Source organism: Agelaius phoeniceus, chromosome 1, assembly GCF_051311805.1.
Source record: "Agelaius phoeniceus isolate bAgePho1 chromosome 1, bAgePho1.hap1, whole genome shotgun sequence".
Lineage (NCBI taxonomy): Eukaryota > Metazoa > Chordata > Aves > Passeriformes > Icteridae > Agelaius > Agelaius phoeniceus.
Window position 1 is genome coordinate 102,407,571 of NC_135265.1, and position 20,384 is coordinate 102,427,954.

Here is a 20,384-nt window from a genome sequence, read left to right on the forward strand (position 1 = left end):
TACTGTATTTTGAGTGGATGTTGCTGTTTTCCTTGCTCATTGTATCTGACTCATTTACTGACCTTGCAGATAAAGAAAAATTACTTGGGTGTCTCTGCTATTGTACGATTGTTACAAGTGGCAAAATCAGAATTTTGACCTGGATACACAACACTTTTTCCCAATGAACTGTGTCTACAGCATGAATCACCTCCCTTCACACCTCGCCTGACAAACACCTCTGTCGCAACTACAAGAGAAGACGATGAGCAACCAATGTGGGGTAATGGCATTTTTACAGCCTTACCCTGTGTTACTTGATTGTGTTCATGGACACTTCTTTCTTGGAGGATGTTGCCTTTCTCTGTCCATGTCTATCCAGGTCATTGAGAGGATATCTGATCACTACAGGCTTGTACAGACCACCACCAAGTGCTCTGCAAACCAGCCCTTCAGGATGGAAAGACATTTGTGTGAAGGCACAAGTGTAACCCTGGGAATCTAAGGCACTGGAGCACTGACTGACTCACCACTTACTTTCTTCTGTCTCAGTTTCCTCCCTATATAAGTGAGGAAGATTAAGTTTATTCTTCCCTCTCAAGGGACTTGGAAGGAATCAACATTGTTTGTATTTCTTTTAAAGCATGCAGCGTGTAAACACTTTAGCTGAGTTAAGCTGTTCAAAACGTAGTTATGTTGATTTTCTCAACATTTCCTCCAATTTGTTGCACATTCTTTGCCATGAGGCCTTACTGTGGAGTCCACGAGACCAAACACAAACTGGAAAATATGACATCCCTATCCAGAGGACATCACAAATGCAAGTCCCGTGATTAAACTCAGGCACGAGTCACCCACAGGTACATTAAGTCCATGCATGTTTGCATGACCAGGGCCCAAGACGAGAGAAAAAAGCAAAACTAGTCAACAAGAGACATGGGGGAATGCATGCAGGAGAGTGCATCACCAAAGGCATCCCTGACAAGCATTTTTAGCTTATAAAATGCCGGATTTACACGGAAAGCAGTAACTACACAGAGGTTTCCTTTTGAAGAGAGGACGCACACCAACTTTCTTTCTCTCCAGCTTACGGTCGCGAAGGCGAAGTCGCGCTTCGCACTCCCAGGGAAGAGAGATTCCGGCCGGCCCCGGGAGCCGCAGCCCAGCCGACACCTCCGCGCCCGCAGCCGCGGGAGGACGGAGCAGCCGCTGCGCTCTCTCCCTCGGGATCCCCAGCCCGCCACGTGCACATCCCAGCCGATGGCAAAGCCCCGAGGTGCCCGGTGCCCTCACAGCGCGGCGTCCGCTCCGCCCCTGCGGATCCGCCCGGCGGGTCCCGAGCGCCCCTTCCCCCGCCGTGGGAGCGCTGTCCGGCGCTGCCGCCAGCCCAGCGGCGGGGCCGCCCCGGGAGGAGTCCCCACCTCCTGACCACGCCTCCTCCTCCTGCTGGAAGGGGAAATATGAAGCGGAGCCGTCGCCGCGCTGCGCGGAGACGAGCGGGGACGCGGCAGCTGCGGCGCGGGCATCCTCGGGCACCGAGCGGCGGCGGCCGAGCCGGAGCCCTGCCGGGTCGGCGGCGTGCGGGGCGGGAGCCCTGAGGAGCCGCAGCGGCGGCGGCGGCGGTCCCGGAGGGTGCCCGTGTCCCCCGGCCCGCCAGCCGCCTGCCCCCCAGCGCCGGGCCGTGGGCTGCCCGCGGCGGCGCTGAGGCGCGGGCGGCGCGGCGGGAGTGGCGGCGGCCGGAGCGCAGGAGCGGGCGAGGAGCGCTGCGAGCCGCGGAGATGTCCGCCCCGTACGGCAGCCTGATGCGGTACCTGTTCCCAGCCCTGCTGCTGCACGGTGAGTGCGCTGCCGGCGGGGCTCGGCCCGCGGGTGCCCCCAAAGCGGCTGGGGTGCGGGGGGCCCAGAGCCGCTCTGGGGGCGCAGAGGGGCGCGGGTGGGTGCGCTCTCCCGTGGTGCCCGCGGGCGCCGGGTCCCGCCTGCCCGGGGCGGAGGATGGGGAGCGGCACCGCCGAAAGCGCCCCGGCGGATTGCGTTGCAGCCTGGGACTCCTTGGATGGAGGAGTTGGTCCGGGCACCTCACACAAAGTTTCTTTACTCATCTCCGGCAAGAGCTGGCGCTGCCGAACTCCGGCGCGTTTGGCCGAGACGCCCTGCGGGGCCCGCGTTCTTCCTCTTATCGGGAAGCGTTTTTTGGCGTGGAGAAGTTACCTGGGAAGGCTTCGGTAGCAAAGTGTGCCAGCACCGGATCTTTTGAGCAGCTAAAATTGTTTTGCTGCAGAGCACAAAAATTCTCGGTGTTATCACACACAGTCCTGCTTTGACAGCCTCTCAGTTTAACCCTGGACTGACATCTCTCTGAAACTACACAGCATGCAAAATTTTAGTGAGAAAACTCAGAGTATTTAAACTTGCAAATTTATCTTGTAAATTGATTTTTAGGCCTTTAAACAGATAACCGATCTTTTCAGAAAGCCAGTGTTCTTCAAGAGAAACTTCTGAAAAGAAGGCAGTTTAATGAGCTGCTTAGGTATGTCTAACATTTGGCAGCCAGATTTGAAAAATCTGGGTATGATATCCTTCTGAAAGTGCGACTCAAGCTACTCGGTTACAGCATCATTTTGGAGAGTGTTCCTAATTCTGAAGTCCTTTGTAGCATCCAGCCTCCATCAGTTAAATTTCTTAGGACCCCAAGCTTAGTCGTAAAAAGAGGAATTTTTTTAACTGTTAAAATGCAGGTGACCTACATGGATTCAGTGGGAGATCTGTGAGCTGGGGTTAAGGATTTCAAAGCTATTCCTGGGGTTGATTTTGTGAAGCAGGGATTGTCTCTCTCTGTGTTTGTACAAGTGCTAAGCACACACTATGGTATTTAATAAATAATAAAGAGCATGGGCTTCTGATGGTATATTTTGTTTAGAGAAAGAAAGAGTAGGAGGCTCTGATCCCCAGGAGGGGGTTTATACTCTTCTCACAGCTCAGCTATGAGATCCAGAGAGTGTAGAAACATGTTTAGCTGAGCCAGACCTGACAGGACGCCAGAGGTGTTCTTTAAACTCTGTGATCTGAGATGCAAAAGTTGAAATGGAAGACTTGAAGTTAGAGGGTAAAGAGAGGAGGTGTAATTGCAGGGTTGGACTCCCTGGCTCATCTGCTTGGAATTACAGAGCAGAGCTGAATGCTGGCTGGAGCAGGAAACAAATCAGGGCCAGTGATCAGATCAAAACAGCAGCTGCCAAAAGAGGATGATGAAGAAAAGTCATCCATTTCTTCCATCTGCAGTTATATTTCACCAAATTACATAAACCAAAGTTCTTGTAGAAAGATACAACTCACTGCCTTGTATATGAAGACAAGTACCTTGGTAATGTAGCAGTCCACAGTTTGGATCAGAGTTTGGAAACTACTGCCCTCTTACAAACTTGAAAATTATATCAGTGGCACTGAAATATAGCCCATGGAAATGTCTTTACCCTGTTGGCTTTAACTTGGTCTAGAGCTTTTCCATCCATGCCATAAAGTCAGTAGAAGCATCCTTTGATCCACAGCTATCCCAAATTGCTAATGTGTAAGAATAACCAGGAATCCCAGGGGATTGCACTGCTAAGCCTCTTTGCAGCGTGCAGCATTTCCTTTCTAGATTTCTATTGCATATGGCAATTTGAGGGTTAAAAGTGAGTGAGTGTGGGTGGGTGGTTGAGGCTTTTTAAGGCTTAAAGCTTTGTGACAGAAGTTAAAATGTCCTGTAAGGCTAGAGCTTCTTCTGCTTTCATTACATTAAGAAATGCCTGCTTTAACGTCACTGAGTTGAAATTCAGAAAAACTAGTTTTCATTAATCAAAATAAAACCTGTACATGTACAGTGTCACAAAAAAAAAAAAAAACAAAAAAAACAGGTTTGCAGCTGGAAGTTGTCCATTATCACTGTTTTCTTTGCTTAGACAAAAAGCCACAGAAGTTTCAGATGTCAAACACTAAGATCATTCAAGTCCAAAAAACCTGAATAATAAGAGCTACGTTCAAGTGGATTTAAAACAAATTTGGCTAATTTATTTTGTAAACATAACCTTTTCTTTTTATAAATACAGATGCTTAAAAAAAAAGCTTTAGTATATTTCTGATTATGCTACTGTTAGAGTAATGAGTTAGAAACTTTAAAACAATTAGTCAATAACATCATGGAAATGGTACTAATAAAGACAATGAAAACAAGACTGATAGGCTTTTTAGAGCAAAACTTCTTATGCTTTTAAAAGTTCTCTGGCAGTGTTGCTTAAATTAGTTATATAGTAGTGTTTTATTTCAAAACTTTTTCACAAAAATAATAAGTAAATGCATCAGGAGATTCCATAGCCATAGAATGAACATATATTGTGCTCTGTGCTGGAGACATATGTGATCTGTTTCCTCAGTTAAATAATGCATTTCAAAATCTGGAAGACAATAAAAAGATGGGAAGACACAGTGCTTAGTGTAAGAGTTGGAGAATTTGCAGGAAGAGTTAGAAGATGGACTAAATTTTATTCACACGTTTGTCAGAGTAAATTCCATTGCACTCATTTTTGTAGCTTGACTGTGGGCTAACACAGTGGTAAGATGTTGATGTCATCAACAGAGAGGACAACTTTTTTGTGCTCTGTAGGGTGCCTGTAGAAAGTAGGCTGGCACACAGTGGGGCCCAAAAGTGCCTCAACCACACTGGAGGCAATTCCTTCAGCTATCCAAGGCAAGGGTAGGATTTCATTAGTGAGGTGACTATTTAGGGCTGATAGAGGGCAGGACTATCTGTAGTGAGTTTGTTTAGCACTGTCTTCACTTGGACACAAGTGCCAGGGAAGCTGGGGGCAGTTCTGCATGAATAAACCCCAGTGCCAAGGTGTGGGTACAGGACGGAGCAGATGCTCTGACAGAGGGCAGATGGTTCTTGCAAAGAGGGCAAGACCAAACTACCATTGATACTGAACTGCATAGACATCCCAGCACTGCACCCATTCCTGTCAGGGGCAGAGTTCCCACTGCCCTGAAGGAAAATGGGCTTTAACCCTTCATGGTTTCATAAAGAAACCCTCACTCTGGGCTGTGCCATTTCACCTTGCACACATAGCAGCACCCATCCCAATTAAGAACTTCAGCTAAGCAGAGGTTATGGGCTGTGTAACTGCTGGTCTCTGACCTCTTCCAAGAGAGGGCATTGAATGAGGACCAAGCTGTAGGGTAACAGGGGACCTCCATGCTGGGCCTGTCAGCTCTGAGGGGGTTTCTTTTTAGCTGTCCCATGTAGACATACTTTGGATCCCTCCTCAGGATCTTCCATGTTCTGAAGCGTTCATTTTTCCTCTCTTCAAAAGCTGCACTTGGAAACTCTGTGTGCACAAGAGAGGCAACAGATACATGTGAAAGGAAGTCATTGTCCTGTCTGCTTCCCTGGCCATAAAACCCGGCTTTCCTTTCCCAACCCTTTTGTTTGTAGTAGCTAATTTGGGCCCCAGTCTTGCGAGGACTCTTTGAAGTTTCAAGTGCAGGGAAAACACTGGTAAACACAGCTCGTGGCTTGGTAACAGGACATTATATTCTCCATGGCAATTATGTAAGCTTGCACTGGAGGTAAAAGCCTGTCATAGGCATTATCTGACACTATCCCACATCAAGAAAAAGCATGATCCAAATGTCTATTTATTTAATTGTGCAGGGCAACTGCCCAGATAAGGAGAGCTATAAAGTTAATCCAGCCAATTATTCTTTATCTGTTGTAAGGTTTTTCCAGTTTCAGACAAGTTCTAACTTGAAAAAAGGTTGCTGCAGGAGTAAAGCATGAATGTTAAAATATTTCTGTCAGAGATTAAGCCATTGCTTCTTTTGAACTTATGCTATCACTTGAGGTTGTTTTACTTCATAATAAAATTTTTTTCTTCTGTATTTACATCACTAGAAATTAGGAAAAAAAAAAGCTAAGTGGTTCCTGCTGAGCAATCCCAGTCTAAAGCCAGGTTTGAATCCTACTTTGAGGTAACATGTCTCCAGCGATCTAGCAAAGGATGAACCTGCAGAACACCTGGTAGCTTTCAGACTGGTTTACACTTGGACATGCTCAAAGCCGTGGTTTAGATTCTGGTAGAGACGTTCATTAAAGTGATAAAATCTAAACAGTTTAAGATTATTTGCCTTGTGCTTTAGCAGTCTGGCATAGCTCCGAACAGAATTTGGCCAGGGTGTTGAGGCACAAATTAAATTTAAACTATCTGTGTTCAAGCACAACTCTACGTATTATCTTTGTTGCAGTTGTACAGTATTTGCATGCTATTTTTCAGAAAACCAAAACATTCATTCTAGCAGCTTGCAGTTTTTTCAGAAATGTTGGCAGAGAGCTTTGTCATAACCATTTTTGAATCACGTTTGGGTAATGGGCTGCCAACAGATTGCCCTTTTAAGATCTGTATTTTACTCGCAGCTATGAGCAGAAATCTTTGAAGAACTTGAAAGTAACCTATCTTCCCTTAACAATTATTTTTATCTTGAATGGTTGTTCCCACATCAGATACAGGTTTATAGGTCAACATGAGAGCCTGAAGCCCTCTGTCTGGTGTGGTACATGCTCCTATCCACGTCTTACTGGCGTGGCAGTGGTACAGGCCTCCACTTTCCCACTCAGATGGATGCTGGATCCTGTAAAGTGTGATCTGAGATCACAGGCCCTCAAAGAACTGTGTGATCTCTGAGGGTCTGGGCAGGGATCCCCAGTGAGCTGTAGCACCTCTCATGCTATATTCAGTTAGTTTCATGCTAAAGCTGTGTCACTGCTAGGGCTTGATTTTGAAAGGGAAGCTGGATATCAGATCATCATAACATGCTTTTGTTTTGCCACCTGGTATTTCAGGCGGATTCTGGAATTTTCCTTTCCCTTTTGGACTTGCTCCTTTGTGAAAACAAATGCTATGGGGTGGGAATACAATCATACCAATCTCTGGTTTGGTGTAGCTAAAGTGAGAGCCAACCAGAGACCTCACAAAATTATTGTTATTGGTCTCATGCAAAGATTTTTTTGTTTATTTGTTTGTTTGTTTGAATTCTGTCACACTGTTGAGTAGTAACATAGTGGGTGGATTTTGGGTTTATATTTTTTAACAAGTGGGTAATATTCCTTCATAACACACAAAAATTCAAACAGTCGGAGAGAGTCTGAAATATTCTCAGTTGAGTCTGAGATACTCAGTCATGAAGATACTGAAACCTACCATCTGTCAGTGCTATAGAGAATAGCAGACTTGGATCTCTCTGAATGAAATAATGGCTCCAACTATGTTGCAACTGCATCTACTATCCAAAGTGGGCTTCTAAAGAGTCATGAAATTCTTTTCCCAGTTTTGTGAATGCATGTTTTAACCTTGAGCCTTTCCAGCAATGTCTCATTTAACATGGCCAAATGGATCTTTTAAAATAAGTGAATCATCCCTGCAGTTCCTCAGTTTTGCAGAACACCTCGTGTGCACTGCCAAGGGTGGAGCGGGGGGCACTGCACTGCCTCTGAGCACCTGCTGTGAGGAAAAACACAGAAGATGGTGTTTGATTTACTGCTCTGTGTGGGGAGCATATCACTGGTCTCAGTGTTTGACCTGCAGATGGTACAAAGGGGAAATTACATCTCCTTTGTGTGGCAGTTGTATCTACAGGCATATGTCAGTAACTACAAAAGTGTTGAAATTACCTCTTTGTAAGGAAGAAGTTTGCACTAAATTGAGTAGTTACTTGCTCCAGCAAGGCAAACCTAGGTAGTCCCATTGCTGTCTCTTAATTTTATTCTGTATTTCATATTCTGATATTCTGGTCCTGTGATGGCGTTTAGCATTACTGAGAGCAGCCCCAAGGACAAAGACTTGAGGTGTTGGTTGATGAGAAGCTCAATATGTGCGCTCGGAGCCCAGAAAGCCAAACATCACAGGCTGCATCCAAAGCAGAGTGGGCAGCAGGGCAAGGCAGGGGATTCTGTCCCTCTGCTCTGGGGAGATCCCACTTCAAGTACTGTGTCCAGTTCTGGGGTCCCCAGCATTAGAAGTACATGGGCATGCTGGAACAAGTCCAAAGGAGGCCACGAAGATATTCAGAGGGCTGGAGCACCTCTCCTGTGGCAACAGGCTGATAGAGCTGGGGTTGTTCAGCCTGCAGAAGAGAAGGCTCTGGGGAAACCTTAGAGCACCTTCCAGAACCTTAAGAGATCCTGCAAGAGAGCTGGAGAGGGACTTTTTACAGAGGCATGTAGTGATAGGACAAGGGGAACAGCTTTAAACTGAAAGATGCAGGTTTAGTTTAGATCTAAATCCAATCCTTTCTTTGTTTAGGAAGAAAGTCTTTACTGTGAGGGTGATGAGGCAGTGAAACAAGTTGCCTAGCAAAGTTGTGGATGCCTCATCCCTGGAAGTGTTCAAGTCCAGGCTGGATGTGGCCTTGACCAGTCTGGTCCTGTAGAAGATGTCCCTGCCCATAGTCAGGGGGAAGTGGAACTGGTTAATTTTTAATGTCTCTTCCAGCCCAAACCATTCTATGTGTGTGTTTTCTACATCTCTCCCTGTGTCTCTGCAGCCTTCGTTATGTTCTCATGCCTCTCTTGATTACCTGAATTTGTTCTTGCCTTCGTTTGTCACAGTTGGATGGATAGAGTCCCAAACAAATACCCTCTTTCCTCTAGGCCTGTCGATGCAAATCTCCCTTCCATTCCCTAGCTGCAGTTTATCACTTGCAAGTTGCAGACAGAACTACATTCATGTGACATGGAGAGCTGAGATACAATTGCTTCTGAGCTATATCAAAGAAGACACTGTATAATACCGCATAAAGTTTGACTCCTTTTCAAAAACTTCTTTTCATCATTTCCTTCAGGGAATAATTGGAAATGTCTGATGTGGTTATTGCGTTTTTTTCTTTGATATGTGCACATACAAGATGGTGTCCTCCCAAAGAAGGATTTTTGCTTGAAGAAATTAAATCCCCAAGTATGTCTAAATGAATAAATCATTTCTAAATGCATCTGTATTCATGAATCATATGACATGAACTAGGCAAAATACAGCTGCATAAAAGCAAGTGGTACAATAAATATGCATTGAAAATAGCTAGTTGAAAAATTTCAAAACCTTCTTCTGATGGCAAATTTCAAATGTTTAACAACTTCAAAAGGAAATGTGAATTTTCAAAGTCTTTTTTCAGTGTGAGATAATTTGTCTGCAGGAGACACCATGTTGCAAGATAGCACTGGTGGCTACAACCTCTGCCATGTACCTTGCATGGACATGAAGCACAGACCCAACCTAGTCAATCCTGCCTGTCCAAAGATGTAGTCACTTCAAGCAGAGCATCACCCTGTCATGGCTCTACCATTTCTGGCTGCAGAGTGGGGGAGTTGTTTGGTGCTAGCATGAGTGGCTCTGCTCAGCAATGTAGAAATACCTGAGAAATCTCTGACTTCCAGAAAGGGAGAAATACTGATCCCCTGAAAATCAGGTTTCTGTAAGGGCATCTCATGCAGTGTGCTCAAATATCAAAGCATCCCTAGTATTTATTACCTTATAGAAAGCAAGGACATAAATTCTCATTCACATTTAAGAATTGTTTGTAACCTGCAACATAACAAAGCTATCAGATTTTCCAGAAAAGATTTTGTGAGGTTGTATTCATTAATTTCATTAAATCCTGGCCTTGTTCAATGGTGAGCACTGTTTAAGTTAAGGTATTTATTGTATTCTTTCTGATCATTTTTTACCCTGTCTCCTGGACAAGTCTTTGCTTCTGTTTAGTTGAGGAATGGCTGATTTTAAATGGTTGACATGTATTTATAATTTTGGCAATGCCATTTTCCCAGGTGCTACCCAAGTTTCTTCCAGAAGATCTAAGACCTAGCCAACACAATAACACAATGAATTACCTTTTTTTTTTTCTTTTTTTTCCTTTCTTTTTTCTTTTTTCTTTTTTCTTTTTTTTCTTTTTAATAGGAAATGGGAAAGACTTAAGAAAGTGTCTACCTAACACCAGACACATGCCCAAATATCAGATGGGGCCTGAGGCATAAAGCATAGGATCCTGTACTGGGTGGTTCCCACTGGTGATCCCCAACAGCCCCATTTCTTATCCAGGTCAGAAGAAGGCAGCAGAAAATATGGGGATGAATCCCAGACCCTGGCCCTGGAAGCATCTTACAGTGAGACATCCCTTTCCTGAGATAGCTGCCCCAAATTCCCAGGCACTCAAACAGCCCCTTCAACCCACCCCTTATCCATTTTGTAGCCCTCTGGTGCTCAAATTCCTTCTGGCAATGTAATACAGTTTCCAACACGTTCTGTAAGGTTTATGTTTGTCACCTTTTAACCCCTAGATGTGGGATTTTCTTTTGATCCGTGTTTTCCAAAATATCTAAGAGCAGGCTGTGTCTAAAAGAGTAAAGGCACATTCCTTTTGAAGCTATGTATTCATTTTGTTCAATTAATATTGTGTAGAGAGCATGCTGGTAGATGTTGTATGTATACATTACTAGAAACCAAAATTACTGTGTGCTGGAGATAAAGTTAGCTTTTGAAATTCCTTTTCCCCTTTAAAATAAAAATAGAAGGATCTGCCTTTAATTGACCACCTCAGTCATCACAGAGGCTTCCTGTGTGCAGAGGCTTTGCTTTTAATATCTGTTTTCCCTTGACTTTAAAGAGTAGTCTTTATTTGCAAGTTTATTATAGAAGCGTTCAAATTAGAGGAGGGCTGAAACCGCAAAGTTTGTGTCTGGATCTGGATGCAACTTTCTGAAAGTTTGAAAGTCTAAGTTTTTGATTGTCCTGACCAGAGATTACAGAGGTGTCTATAAAGATCAGTTTCAGAGCCACATCTCCTGGGTGTGGAAACACAGCACTTCAGTTCAAGCTCTTTTCCTCAGTTTATTTCATAAATTTATTTAATGGATTATGAGTAGTGTGACAGAAAGGAAGAGCTTCCCATTATTTTTTTTGTTTGTTTTCATATGAGAAAATAAATGTAAACAGTATTTGCCCAGACACATAACAATATGAATAAGTGTCATTCAACTCAAGATGGTCACAATGTCCTTTATCACATGGAAGCCCCACTCAGCAGGGTCTCATGATGTAATTTACACTTTCTGTCACAGGGCTGGGAGAAGGTTCTGCTCTTCTGCACCCAGACAGCAGGACCTACCCTCGGTCCTTAGAGAAGAGTGCCTGGAGGGCTTTCAAGGAGTCACAGTGCCATCATATGCTGAAACACCTTCACAATGGAGCCCGCATCACCGTACAGATGCCTCCCAATATTGAGGGCCACTGGGTCTCTACTGGGTAAGGAAAAATAAAACAAGATGCTTGGGATGGGGAAGAGAAGATGGTAAAAAAGCAGAGAGGGAGGGATGAATATTCCCACTTTCAACAGAAATATTTTCTTTAATATGGTGATGCTCTAAATTCCAGATGCTCTCTATATGTTTATGCATAAAAGGAGAAGGAGCAGCATTATGAACATTAAAATAGCATGCCATAAAGCTGTCTTGATGAATCAATTTATTGTCTGGATTTTAAACAGCATGCTGTGAAAGATCTTTAAATCTCTCTGAATAGGAAGGAGCCTACCAAGCTGCCAAAATGGATGCTCATTCAAACATAACATTGTACTATATTTGTCTCCATGCATTAGATCCATTGAATGGGTCCTTGTTTTCAGAGCACGGGTCTAGCACAACTTTTATTAGCAAAAGAAATTAAGAAGCTGTATTTCACTAGTTCTGTTGCTCTTTATACCTGGTGACTTGTGTTTCAGAGAGCTGTTTTGCTTTCTGTGTCTCAGCAGGCAATATTCACAAGCTCATTGGAAGTGACTTGTAGTAGGAAAGACTGGGGGTTTTTTTAACAGAAAGGAGTGTATTTCAGGATGAGAGGAAATGGTCCCAAGTTACACCAGGGGAGGTTTAGATTAGATATTAAGAAAAATTTCTTCACTGTAAGAGTGGTCAGGCATTGCCCAGGGAAGTGGTGGAGTTAACATCTCTGGAAGTTAACATTTCTGGAAGTGTTTAAAAGTGTTCAAAAGATGTGTGGATGTGGCCCTTGGGGTGTGGCTTGGTGGTGAACATTGTGGTGCTGAGTTAATGGCTGGACTCAATGGCTGGACTCAAAGGTCTTTTCCAACCTTAACAATTCTACAGTTCTGTTTATATTAAGCAGTGTAGAGGTGACAAGGGGAACAAGTTTGAAGGCACAGAAGGGCTTCCTAGGGGAAGTGGAATTTAACTGCCATTTACACTTCCAGAAAAAATAAGGGGTGGGGGGGAAGTTTTGCATTAACAATCAGAAGTTTGCACTAACTTCCACCCCTGTTGAATTTTTGAGTGGAAAACTCAGGATATGATCCTGCATATCCATAGCAGACCAGAGATAGTGGAGTTACACAGAGAAACTTCCAGAGCAGCTTATAAGCCAGTTCTTTTTGCTGTTCCCTGGACATATGACATTTCACTTTCTGATGTTATCAGTCATTCTGCTAAATCTACCGTGCAAATGAGAGCAATAGATGTTAATAAGCTGCTACTATTTTCAACAAAGAATTGAGTCACATGGTGGTCCCTAGACAAAAGGCAAAAGCAAAACACAATTCAAAGTATTTAAGCCTACAAGATAAAGCCTTTAGATATGATCACCATGAAGCAGTGTATTAATAGCAGCAGGGGCAATTGTTGGATAATTGGCAGGCCACAGATGCCTAGTTCCTATTTACTCCTATTCCTGCTGGAGGGATCTAAGCACCCAGGTGTCTCTGTGGGCCCAGGTGGGTCATGTTGCCCATGATGTGCCACCTTGCTAAAATTTTTGTTTCCACACTTTCTTTCCTCCCACAGCTGCGAAGTTAGAGCGGGCCCAGAGTTCATCACAAGGTCTTACAGGTTCTACCACAACAACACCTTCAAGGCCTATCAGTTCTACTACGGAGGCAATCGCTGCACCAACCCCATCTACACCTTAGTCATACGAGGCAAAATTCGCCTCCGGCAGGCGTCCTGGATCATCCGCGGCGGCACCGAGGCCGACTATCAGCTCCGCAGCGTGCAGATCATATGCCACAACGAAGCAGTAGCCAAAAAATTAAGTGAGTTGGTGAACCAGACGTGTCCTGGATTTATCCCAGGAGATAGTCCCTGGGAGCAGGATGTGAGCTATGATTTGCTGAGAGAAGAGAACGGCTGTGAATGCACCAAAGCTCTGAATTTTGCCATGCACGAGCTTCAGCTGATCCGTGTGGAGAAGCAGTACCTGCACCTCAATGTAGACCACCTTGTGGAGGAGCTATTCCTCGGAGACATTCACACTGATGCTACTCAGAGGAGGTTCTATCGGCCCTCTAGTTACCAGCCTCCTCTTCAAAATGCCAAGGTACGTGTCTGGGGGTTTGCATATATCCTCTTTTTAAGACATTGCTGATGAAGCCCAAATCACTCAGTTCCTCTGATGTAACCTAAAATCTACATGTGCTTCTAATACAGGGGGTTGATTAGATCCATAATTAACAGAAGATAACAGAACTTACTTTGTGAGAACAGTAACTTTGCTGTGGTTTATGTGACTGCAAATATGCAAAAAAAGTGATCTCATGAAGTAAACTCAGTAAAGGCCACTCTGAAGATGGAATCAGAGACTTGTAGCCAGAAGTGGGAGTGGTTGGCTGGGGCCATGGTTGTAGGCTAGCAGCTGAGAGGAAGGTTTCATATAGAACTGAGACAGCAGAAGAGGAACAGGCATCAGTGAACACTTCTATGGCTGTGGGGGAGACCAGGGAGAGAGAAAATCAAATATGAATATCAGCATATGGAAGTTGGGTGATCCATAACCTGAAGAGGAGACAAGGAAATTGGAAGGTAAACACATGGAAGGGGCAGCATGAAGGGAAAAAAACCTGAAAGACTGCACAGGCCATGGATCCAGACATAGGCGCACACATTAATGAAATGAAAAACAGGTGAATTTTGAATGGGGCTCTAATTCCATTTGATAATTCAGTTTTCAAAGGGGCCCCAAAGTGCCCTCAGCTTCATCAGGAATTTATCAACCCATGGTGCGCTAAATAAAACTCAAACAGGAAGCACAGACACTGATGGCCTGTAGCAGGAAGGCTGTTATAGATCTTTCCTGGTGACATTTCAAAGGCAGGCAGCAATTGGAACCACATTGCCAGGTGCTACTGCCACCGGTGTGCTCCAGCTGGGCATTGCCACAGCATCACTTCCAGCTAATGGGTTGCCACCATTTTTAATCATCTCACCACAAATGGTTCAAAAATCAGTTACAGCTTATCAGCAATAGCAGGAAACACAGCATTGTGTGATCTGCCTTTAATTGCTTTGTAGCTGGCTTAGGGATCATTTTAATCCACAGTCAACTGTTTTGCTTTATGAAAACCTTTATGAAAACGGTGGTAATTTCTGTCGTCATTATGCTGTCTTCAAGTTACCAAGGACAAATTTGAGTTTTCTTTTTAAACTTACCTTCCCAAAATAGAGAATTTCAGCACCAGAAGATGTACCACAGCACAATCTTCTGCAAAATTTTGGTTTTCTTTAATTAGCCACATCAACTTTCACTTTACTGATTTGGGTGTGAGGGTTCTTTGCTAGATCTCTTCCTTGCAGGTACCTGTAGATAGAAATTACCAGACACCGGCTATATTGTATCTGTTCTAGAAAACATTGTAGATCTTTTTCCAACCTCTTGAAACAGAGACAAAATCTTTATTTAAATCACTGTAGTTGAGTAGTTTTTCTGGTCTAATTTAAGTGTCTTATTCTGGGTTGATATATAAGACAGCAAATGCCTACACTTCCACCTTGTAGTAATTTCATTACAGTCAGAGCAGTCAGATGTACTTTCAGACAGCTTTAGAAAATTAAGATTGTTGTCCAGGCCTGCTGTAATTGTAGGTAATGATTTTCCTGCCTGTGTGTTCTGCTACCGTAGCATCCCTTTTTCACTCTAAAATATAGTGTCTCAAGGGACCAAATTCTGCATAGGAAAGGTGTGTTTCTTGAGACAGGTTAGCTGAGAGGAGCCAGGCCTGCTGGTACTAGGCTTTCAGCAGGATATAAATAGCAATACCATAAAAAATGAACCTTTGCTTCAGCTGCCATGAAAGATTCCAGGATGTGGGTTTGTTGGTTTGCACCTAAGCATGAAGATCTCTATACCAACAGGTTCTCAACAGGCACTCTGACCTACTGTTTGCCAAACGCAGGAAGAATAGTAACAGAAGTGCTTTTTCCCCTTTTTTTTCTGGAAGTCCAGGCAAACATACCATTGAAAGGTTATAACCCTTCCTTTTTGAACTCGTTTCCTTTTTTAATTGTTGCTCCACTGGGACCCAGCTGAAAATGAGTTTAAATGCTAAATTGAGTTTAAAACTACAAGTCACAGACTCCTCTGGAAACTGGACACCATGAATAAATAGAAACATTAAATCAACTTGTTTTTTTAAGGTTTCTACAGTCATACCAAGAGGTTGGGGAGGCCAGGAAATTGCTTCTGAAGTGAAATAGGTGTATTGTGTGGAATCTTTCATTTAAGGCTTTTTTCATTTCCTTTTTATTTATTTATATTTTAGACTCATAAAGGCCTGCCTAAAATAAGTTAAGAGGATTCACATTTTGAGTTAAATTTATAGTTAAGCCTCTATATAGAAGAAAGTTCCACCCAGCCCAAGAGTTTACACAGCCTGTAAGTTGGATGTGGTAGCCACATTCATTACTTATGTGGTTGAAATGAACGGTAATTAAAAACAAATGATTGCTGGATATGTTAGGAATGCCAAAGCCACATGATCAGGACTTTAAACAAATAGAATTGGACCTTTTCCAAATTCCTGCAGCGATTTCACCACGGGATGGTAAATCAAAAGGGCTGTCCAAAAGCCAGACAGCTTTATGCTGAGCTGCAAATCTGAATAAATTCACAGATTACTGTATCTCAAGTGTTCCTATAGAATCAGGGAGCTTATAAAAACATATAATATGTCATCTCTTAAGGCTTTACGAATTCTCTTAGATAAGAACATACCTTAAACAAATTCCTCCTATAAAATATGTGGAAGTTCTTGAGTGCAGATGATGAATAGGTCACTATATAGATTTATCTTGGCTGTTTTCTGACCCGGCTCAGGATACTAGTTAGGACTGGCTGATGAATGGAGATGAAGATCTTTGATGTCTCTTGACATTGCAAGTTTATCGAGTGATTCAGGCTAGCACACATGGAGCTTCTTCAGCCAGTGTGAGAGAGCACATGGCTGGGAAGGGCAGGATGGGGGAACTGCTTGGCCATCATCACATGTGTTACACAAAATGTTCCCAATTGTGTGACTGTGTTCACAGGGGTCTTAGGATGAGGGAAGAGACGAGGATTTGACTCCATGTTTCAGAAGGCTTGATTTATTATTTTATGATATATATTATATTAAAACTATACTGAAAGAATAGAAGAAAGGATTTCATCAGAAGGCTAGCTAAGAATAGAAAAAGAAAGAATGATAACAAAGGCTTGTGTCTCGGACTCTCTGAGCCAGCTCACTGTGATTGGCCATTAATTAGAAACAACTAACATGGGCCAATCACAGATCCACCTGTTGCATTCCACAGCAGCAGATAATCATTGTTTACATTTTGTTCCTGAGGCTTCTCAGCTTCTCAGGAGGAAAAATCCTAAGGAAAAGATTTTTCATAAAAGATGTCTGTGACACAGCTGGGACAACATCAAGGACCAACATCAACCTGCCTGGTTAGTTGTAATATCACAAAAGTATACAGGGACTTGTAGCATGAAGGAAGGCTTGAATACAGTATTCATTCTCTGTGCAGGACAGAAAATATCTTCAGAAATGTCTGCTCTAAACTACAGAAAATGTGTATAATAGCAGTACTGGGAGACTTATTTCACATGTAATTGCCTCAGCAATATTGCTTTGTAAACAAAGAACTCCTTGTGCTATTTTATCATGTGACAGAGTAACTGGAAATATCAGAGCAGGGCTGTCATGACCAGTCATTCTCATTAGATCATTACTTAAGAATAAGGCTGACATGGCCTGGAACATCACAAGAAACCTAAAAAGCACTCTAGGATAACCTTCACTCTTTGTCATGCTCAATCAGTTGCTGGGCACACTCTTTTTGTAAGATGTTTTCCCTTTAAAATGTGACTAATGAATCAATTCCTATTACAACTTTATTTACCTCTGGGACCTGACTTCCAGCAGCACCTGGAATTTGCAGCTGATACAAATTCAATGTATGGAGAAAGACTGGTACTTGGGCTTTCCTTTAGCCAGGAAAAAGCAAAGTGTGCAAGGTTTTCTATGCTTTTCAAAAATTGGAGTCTTCATCTCTTTGAAACACAATGACTTCATCTCTAGGGGAATGCTATGTACTTGTGAAGCTCCCAGGGAAATGCAATCATAAGTTAATAAATAGATGTTAAGCATGTGAAGTGCCTCAGAGAAATACGCAAAACTCAACCAAAAAGTACAATTTTGGCAGACAAAACTCCTTTGTTTGTCTGAGTAGTGCCACTAGACTTCTAGATTAAGGCAACACTTGAAGGGTGCCTTTTGTCCATTTTTACTTGAAAAGGGCTCTTGGTTAGGAAAATTATGAGGGGAAGCAAGGTAGGAATATTCAGAAGAATGCTCAAGTGGATTAATTCCAGGTTTATGAACAACAACAGTGTGTGTGGTGCCGAGAGATGAGGAAGCAAGCAGCTTTTAGCTGAGGGTGGCCCTTGCCATACTCGGCACCGCTGTCGGCTGTGGCCCTGCGCCTTTGAAGGTGCCACATCTGCACTGAGCACTGTCTGCTCTGCAGCTGCAGTAAAAGCCTGTCACAATCAAATGCAGCACCAGGGATCAAAATTTACTATTTAGCCTAGCCCAGGCCTCCAGGTCAACTCAGCATATGTATGTAAACTACAGACACATTCCTTTGGCATCTAAGCACAGTGGCTGCATCTTTTGTAAAAGGGCAGGGAAGACTCAGTGGTAATATTGCATGGTTTAGAGGGCTAGATAGGATGCTTTTTAAGGGCATAATAAACACATAAGGCAGCTTTATTTGGGAATACTTTATTCTTGAAAATGGACATTCAAGCTGTCCCTTCGGGTTTTCCAGGAATTTTTTTTGTTAATACTTCATAAAACATTCATGTCACCATAATTTAGTATCACTTTAATGGGACAGATGACATGCAAGCACATTCATCTGAGAAGTCTGGTTTTTTCTTTGTTCTTGTCTTTTGCCCACACTAAAGTCATTTATACCAGAAAAGAACAACCAGAAGACTTTTGCATTTCATATTGGTGTTGTTTATTTCAGTTTTATGCAGGGTTGTGCAACAGAATCAACATCATAGATCAGCCACTTGTGTAATGGTAGTGCCTTGAGATTCCTTCACTATCTTTCCCTTCATAAGAGCAGTTAATAAAAACCATTCCTCAATATCTTAGAATACATGGTACGCATTTGCAGATAAATCTGAGCATATCTCCACCCTCCTTCCTGCTTGCAGCACCTCTGTTCCCTACCAAAAGAAATATCTATCTGACAACTCTGCAAAGGAGTTACCGCTCTCTCCAGCATTTTACTTGCCTCAAGATTTTTAATTAAAGTTTTAAATCTTCGTTTTTCTTCATTCCATTTGGCAGGCTGAGTTATAACTGTGTCAGCCGTGCTTGTCAACTCCCCAGAGCCAGGCTAATGCACATTAGTCAACTCAGCTTCATATGAGGTCATGCAAAGCCTGCAAATTATCACTTTTGTACTGGAGAGAATTTGCGGTCGTTTTTTAAAGTGTTGTCTTGGTCTGCAGTTATCTACAGTGGTGGAGGAGAGAGCCTGATACTATCCTGAGCAATTCATAAATGTGTCCTTCCTGTGGACTTGGCTCCTTGGCAGTGTGAAGCAAAGCCATCCAGCTTTTTTTGTTGAGCTGGAAGCATTTCCTTGAATTGATGTTCTCCCAAGAATTTCCATTTATACTCATCCTGGGAGCACTAGTTACTAACACTAACACCTGGTACTGTGTTTCCTTGGGTGGTGAGGTTTAAAGCATCCTGACCAGGCATGATTCATTCCAGACCCACCAAGTCCTGCCTGTGACACATGGTATTCAGGAGGCGTGCAAGGCCATAGCTGAGTGTGGCTTTTCTTTCCCCTGTTTTTCAGCACTTCCCCTCATGGTAATACGTGCATTCGCGTGGCAGGGGTTTCTTACCCCAGCTTTTGTGGCTGTTGGCCCCTACAACATCCCAGGATTCTGGTTAGCTCTGTACTGTACACACAGTTCAAGCCTGAGCCCGTGCCTGAGGAAATCCAGTGCCTCATCTCTCATCTCATGTCTCCCTGCAAAAAGGATATGCTGGGTACAACATGACAGACCCAGTCACACACTATGTGGCATAGCCAATGTCAGATAATTAGTCTTAGGCAGCCATAGAATTCCACAGAACTTAAGAGAAAATTAAATTGTGCTGGGAGTGTTTATGTTTCTGACTATCCATAGCAATTGGGAAAAAGATGAAGGAACCTCATCTTCGTTTGCTTTTTTTAATTGGAATCCCCCTTGCTTGGCTTCCAGAGCTCTCTGTCCTTATTACCACTTCAGCTGAGACACCAGGAGAGCAATAAGAAAAAATGTTGGTGGGAATTTTTAGATCCTAAGCTATTTTCTCCCCAGCTACAAGAACTGAGTTTTCAGCCAGAGATTCAGACTTGTTTTGGCACACATGGCTTTGTGGATTAGTTCAGAAATTGGCTTTAAAGAAACACCTGGAAGGATGAGGAATGTTGTCACTATGGCTTTGGCGCTGCAGAGCTGCAAGGTGTCACCCATCATGGGAAGGAATCTCCCGGCTATTATAGGGCCCAGTCCTTCTAGCAAGGCCCCAGTATTAAAAATACTGCACTGTGCACCTAAGATAATCAAAACGTAGAACCGATGTTCATCCTGTCCCCTGCTCGTTTTATTGCTTTTTAGTTTATGTCATGCCCCAATGAGCTTTTTACTAGAGAGTTCTTAATCCTGTTTGGACTCAAACGTCCTTTGTCTCTGTTCCCTGTTTTCTTTGAATGCCTGTTTTTAGAAAATAATCTTTCCCTGAAACACATGGAAAGGGAGTGATTTGCAAAGCCTCAGATAGTGTAATTAAGAGCCAAGAGCAGCTGACCCAAAAAAGCAAGAGCAAAATATACAGTCAATTGTTAAACATAAATTACTCCATAATTAAGCCAAATTGCCTCATAACAGAACTAGCTTTTTCCCTTGCCCATTACTTGGGCAAAAAATTATACTGAGGGAGTTTATACATGGCATATTCTTCCACTAAGAAGTTTATAACATTGT

General features: G+C 43.1%; 1 protein-coding gene across 1 annotated transcript in view; it reads left to right on the plus strand.

The window, feature by feature from the left end:
* Positions 1 to 1,407: 1,407 nt before the first annotated feature.
* Positions 1,408 to 20,384, plus strand: part of APCDD1 (APC down-regulated 1) — a 28,189-nt gene continuing 9,212 nt past the window's right edge. The window contains exons 1-3 of the mRNA XM_054645597.2: positions 1,408 to 1,815; positions 11,117 to 11,300; positions 12,851 to 13,382. Of these exons, the coding sequence (XP_054501572.1) occupies positions 1,758 to 1,815; positions 11,117 to 11,300; positions 12,851 to 13,382 (774 nt within the window). The 5' untranslated portion in view covers positions 1,408 to 1,757. The remainder of the gene's footprint in view (positions 1,816 to 11,116; positions 11,301 to 12,850; positions 13,383 to 20,384) is intronic.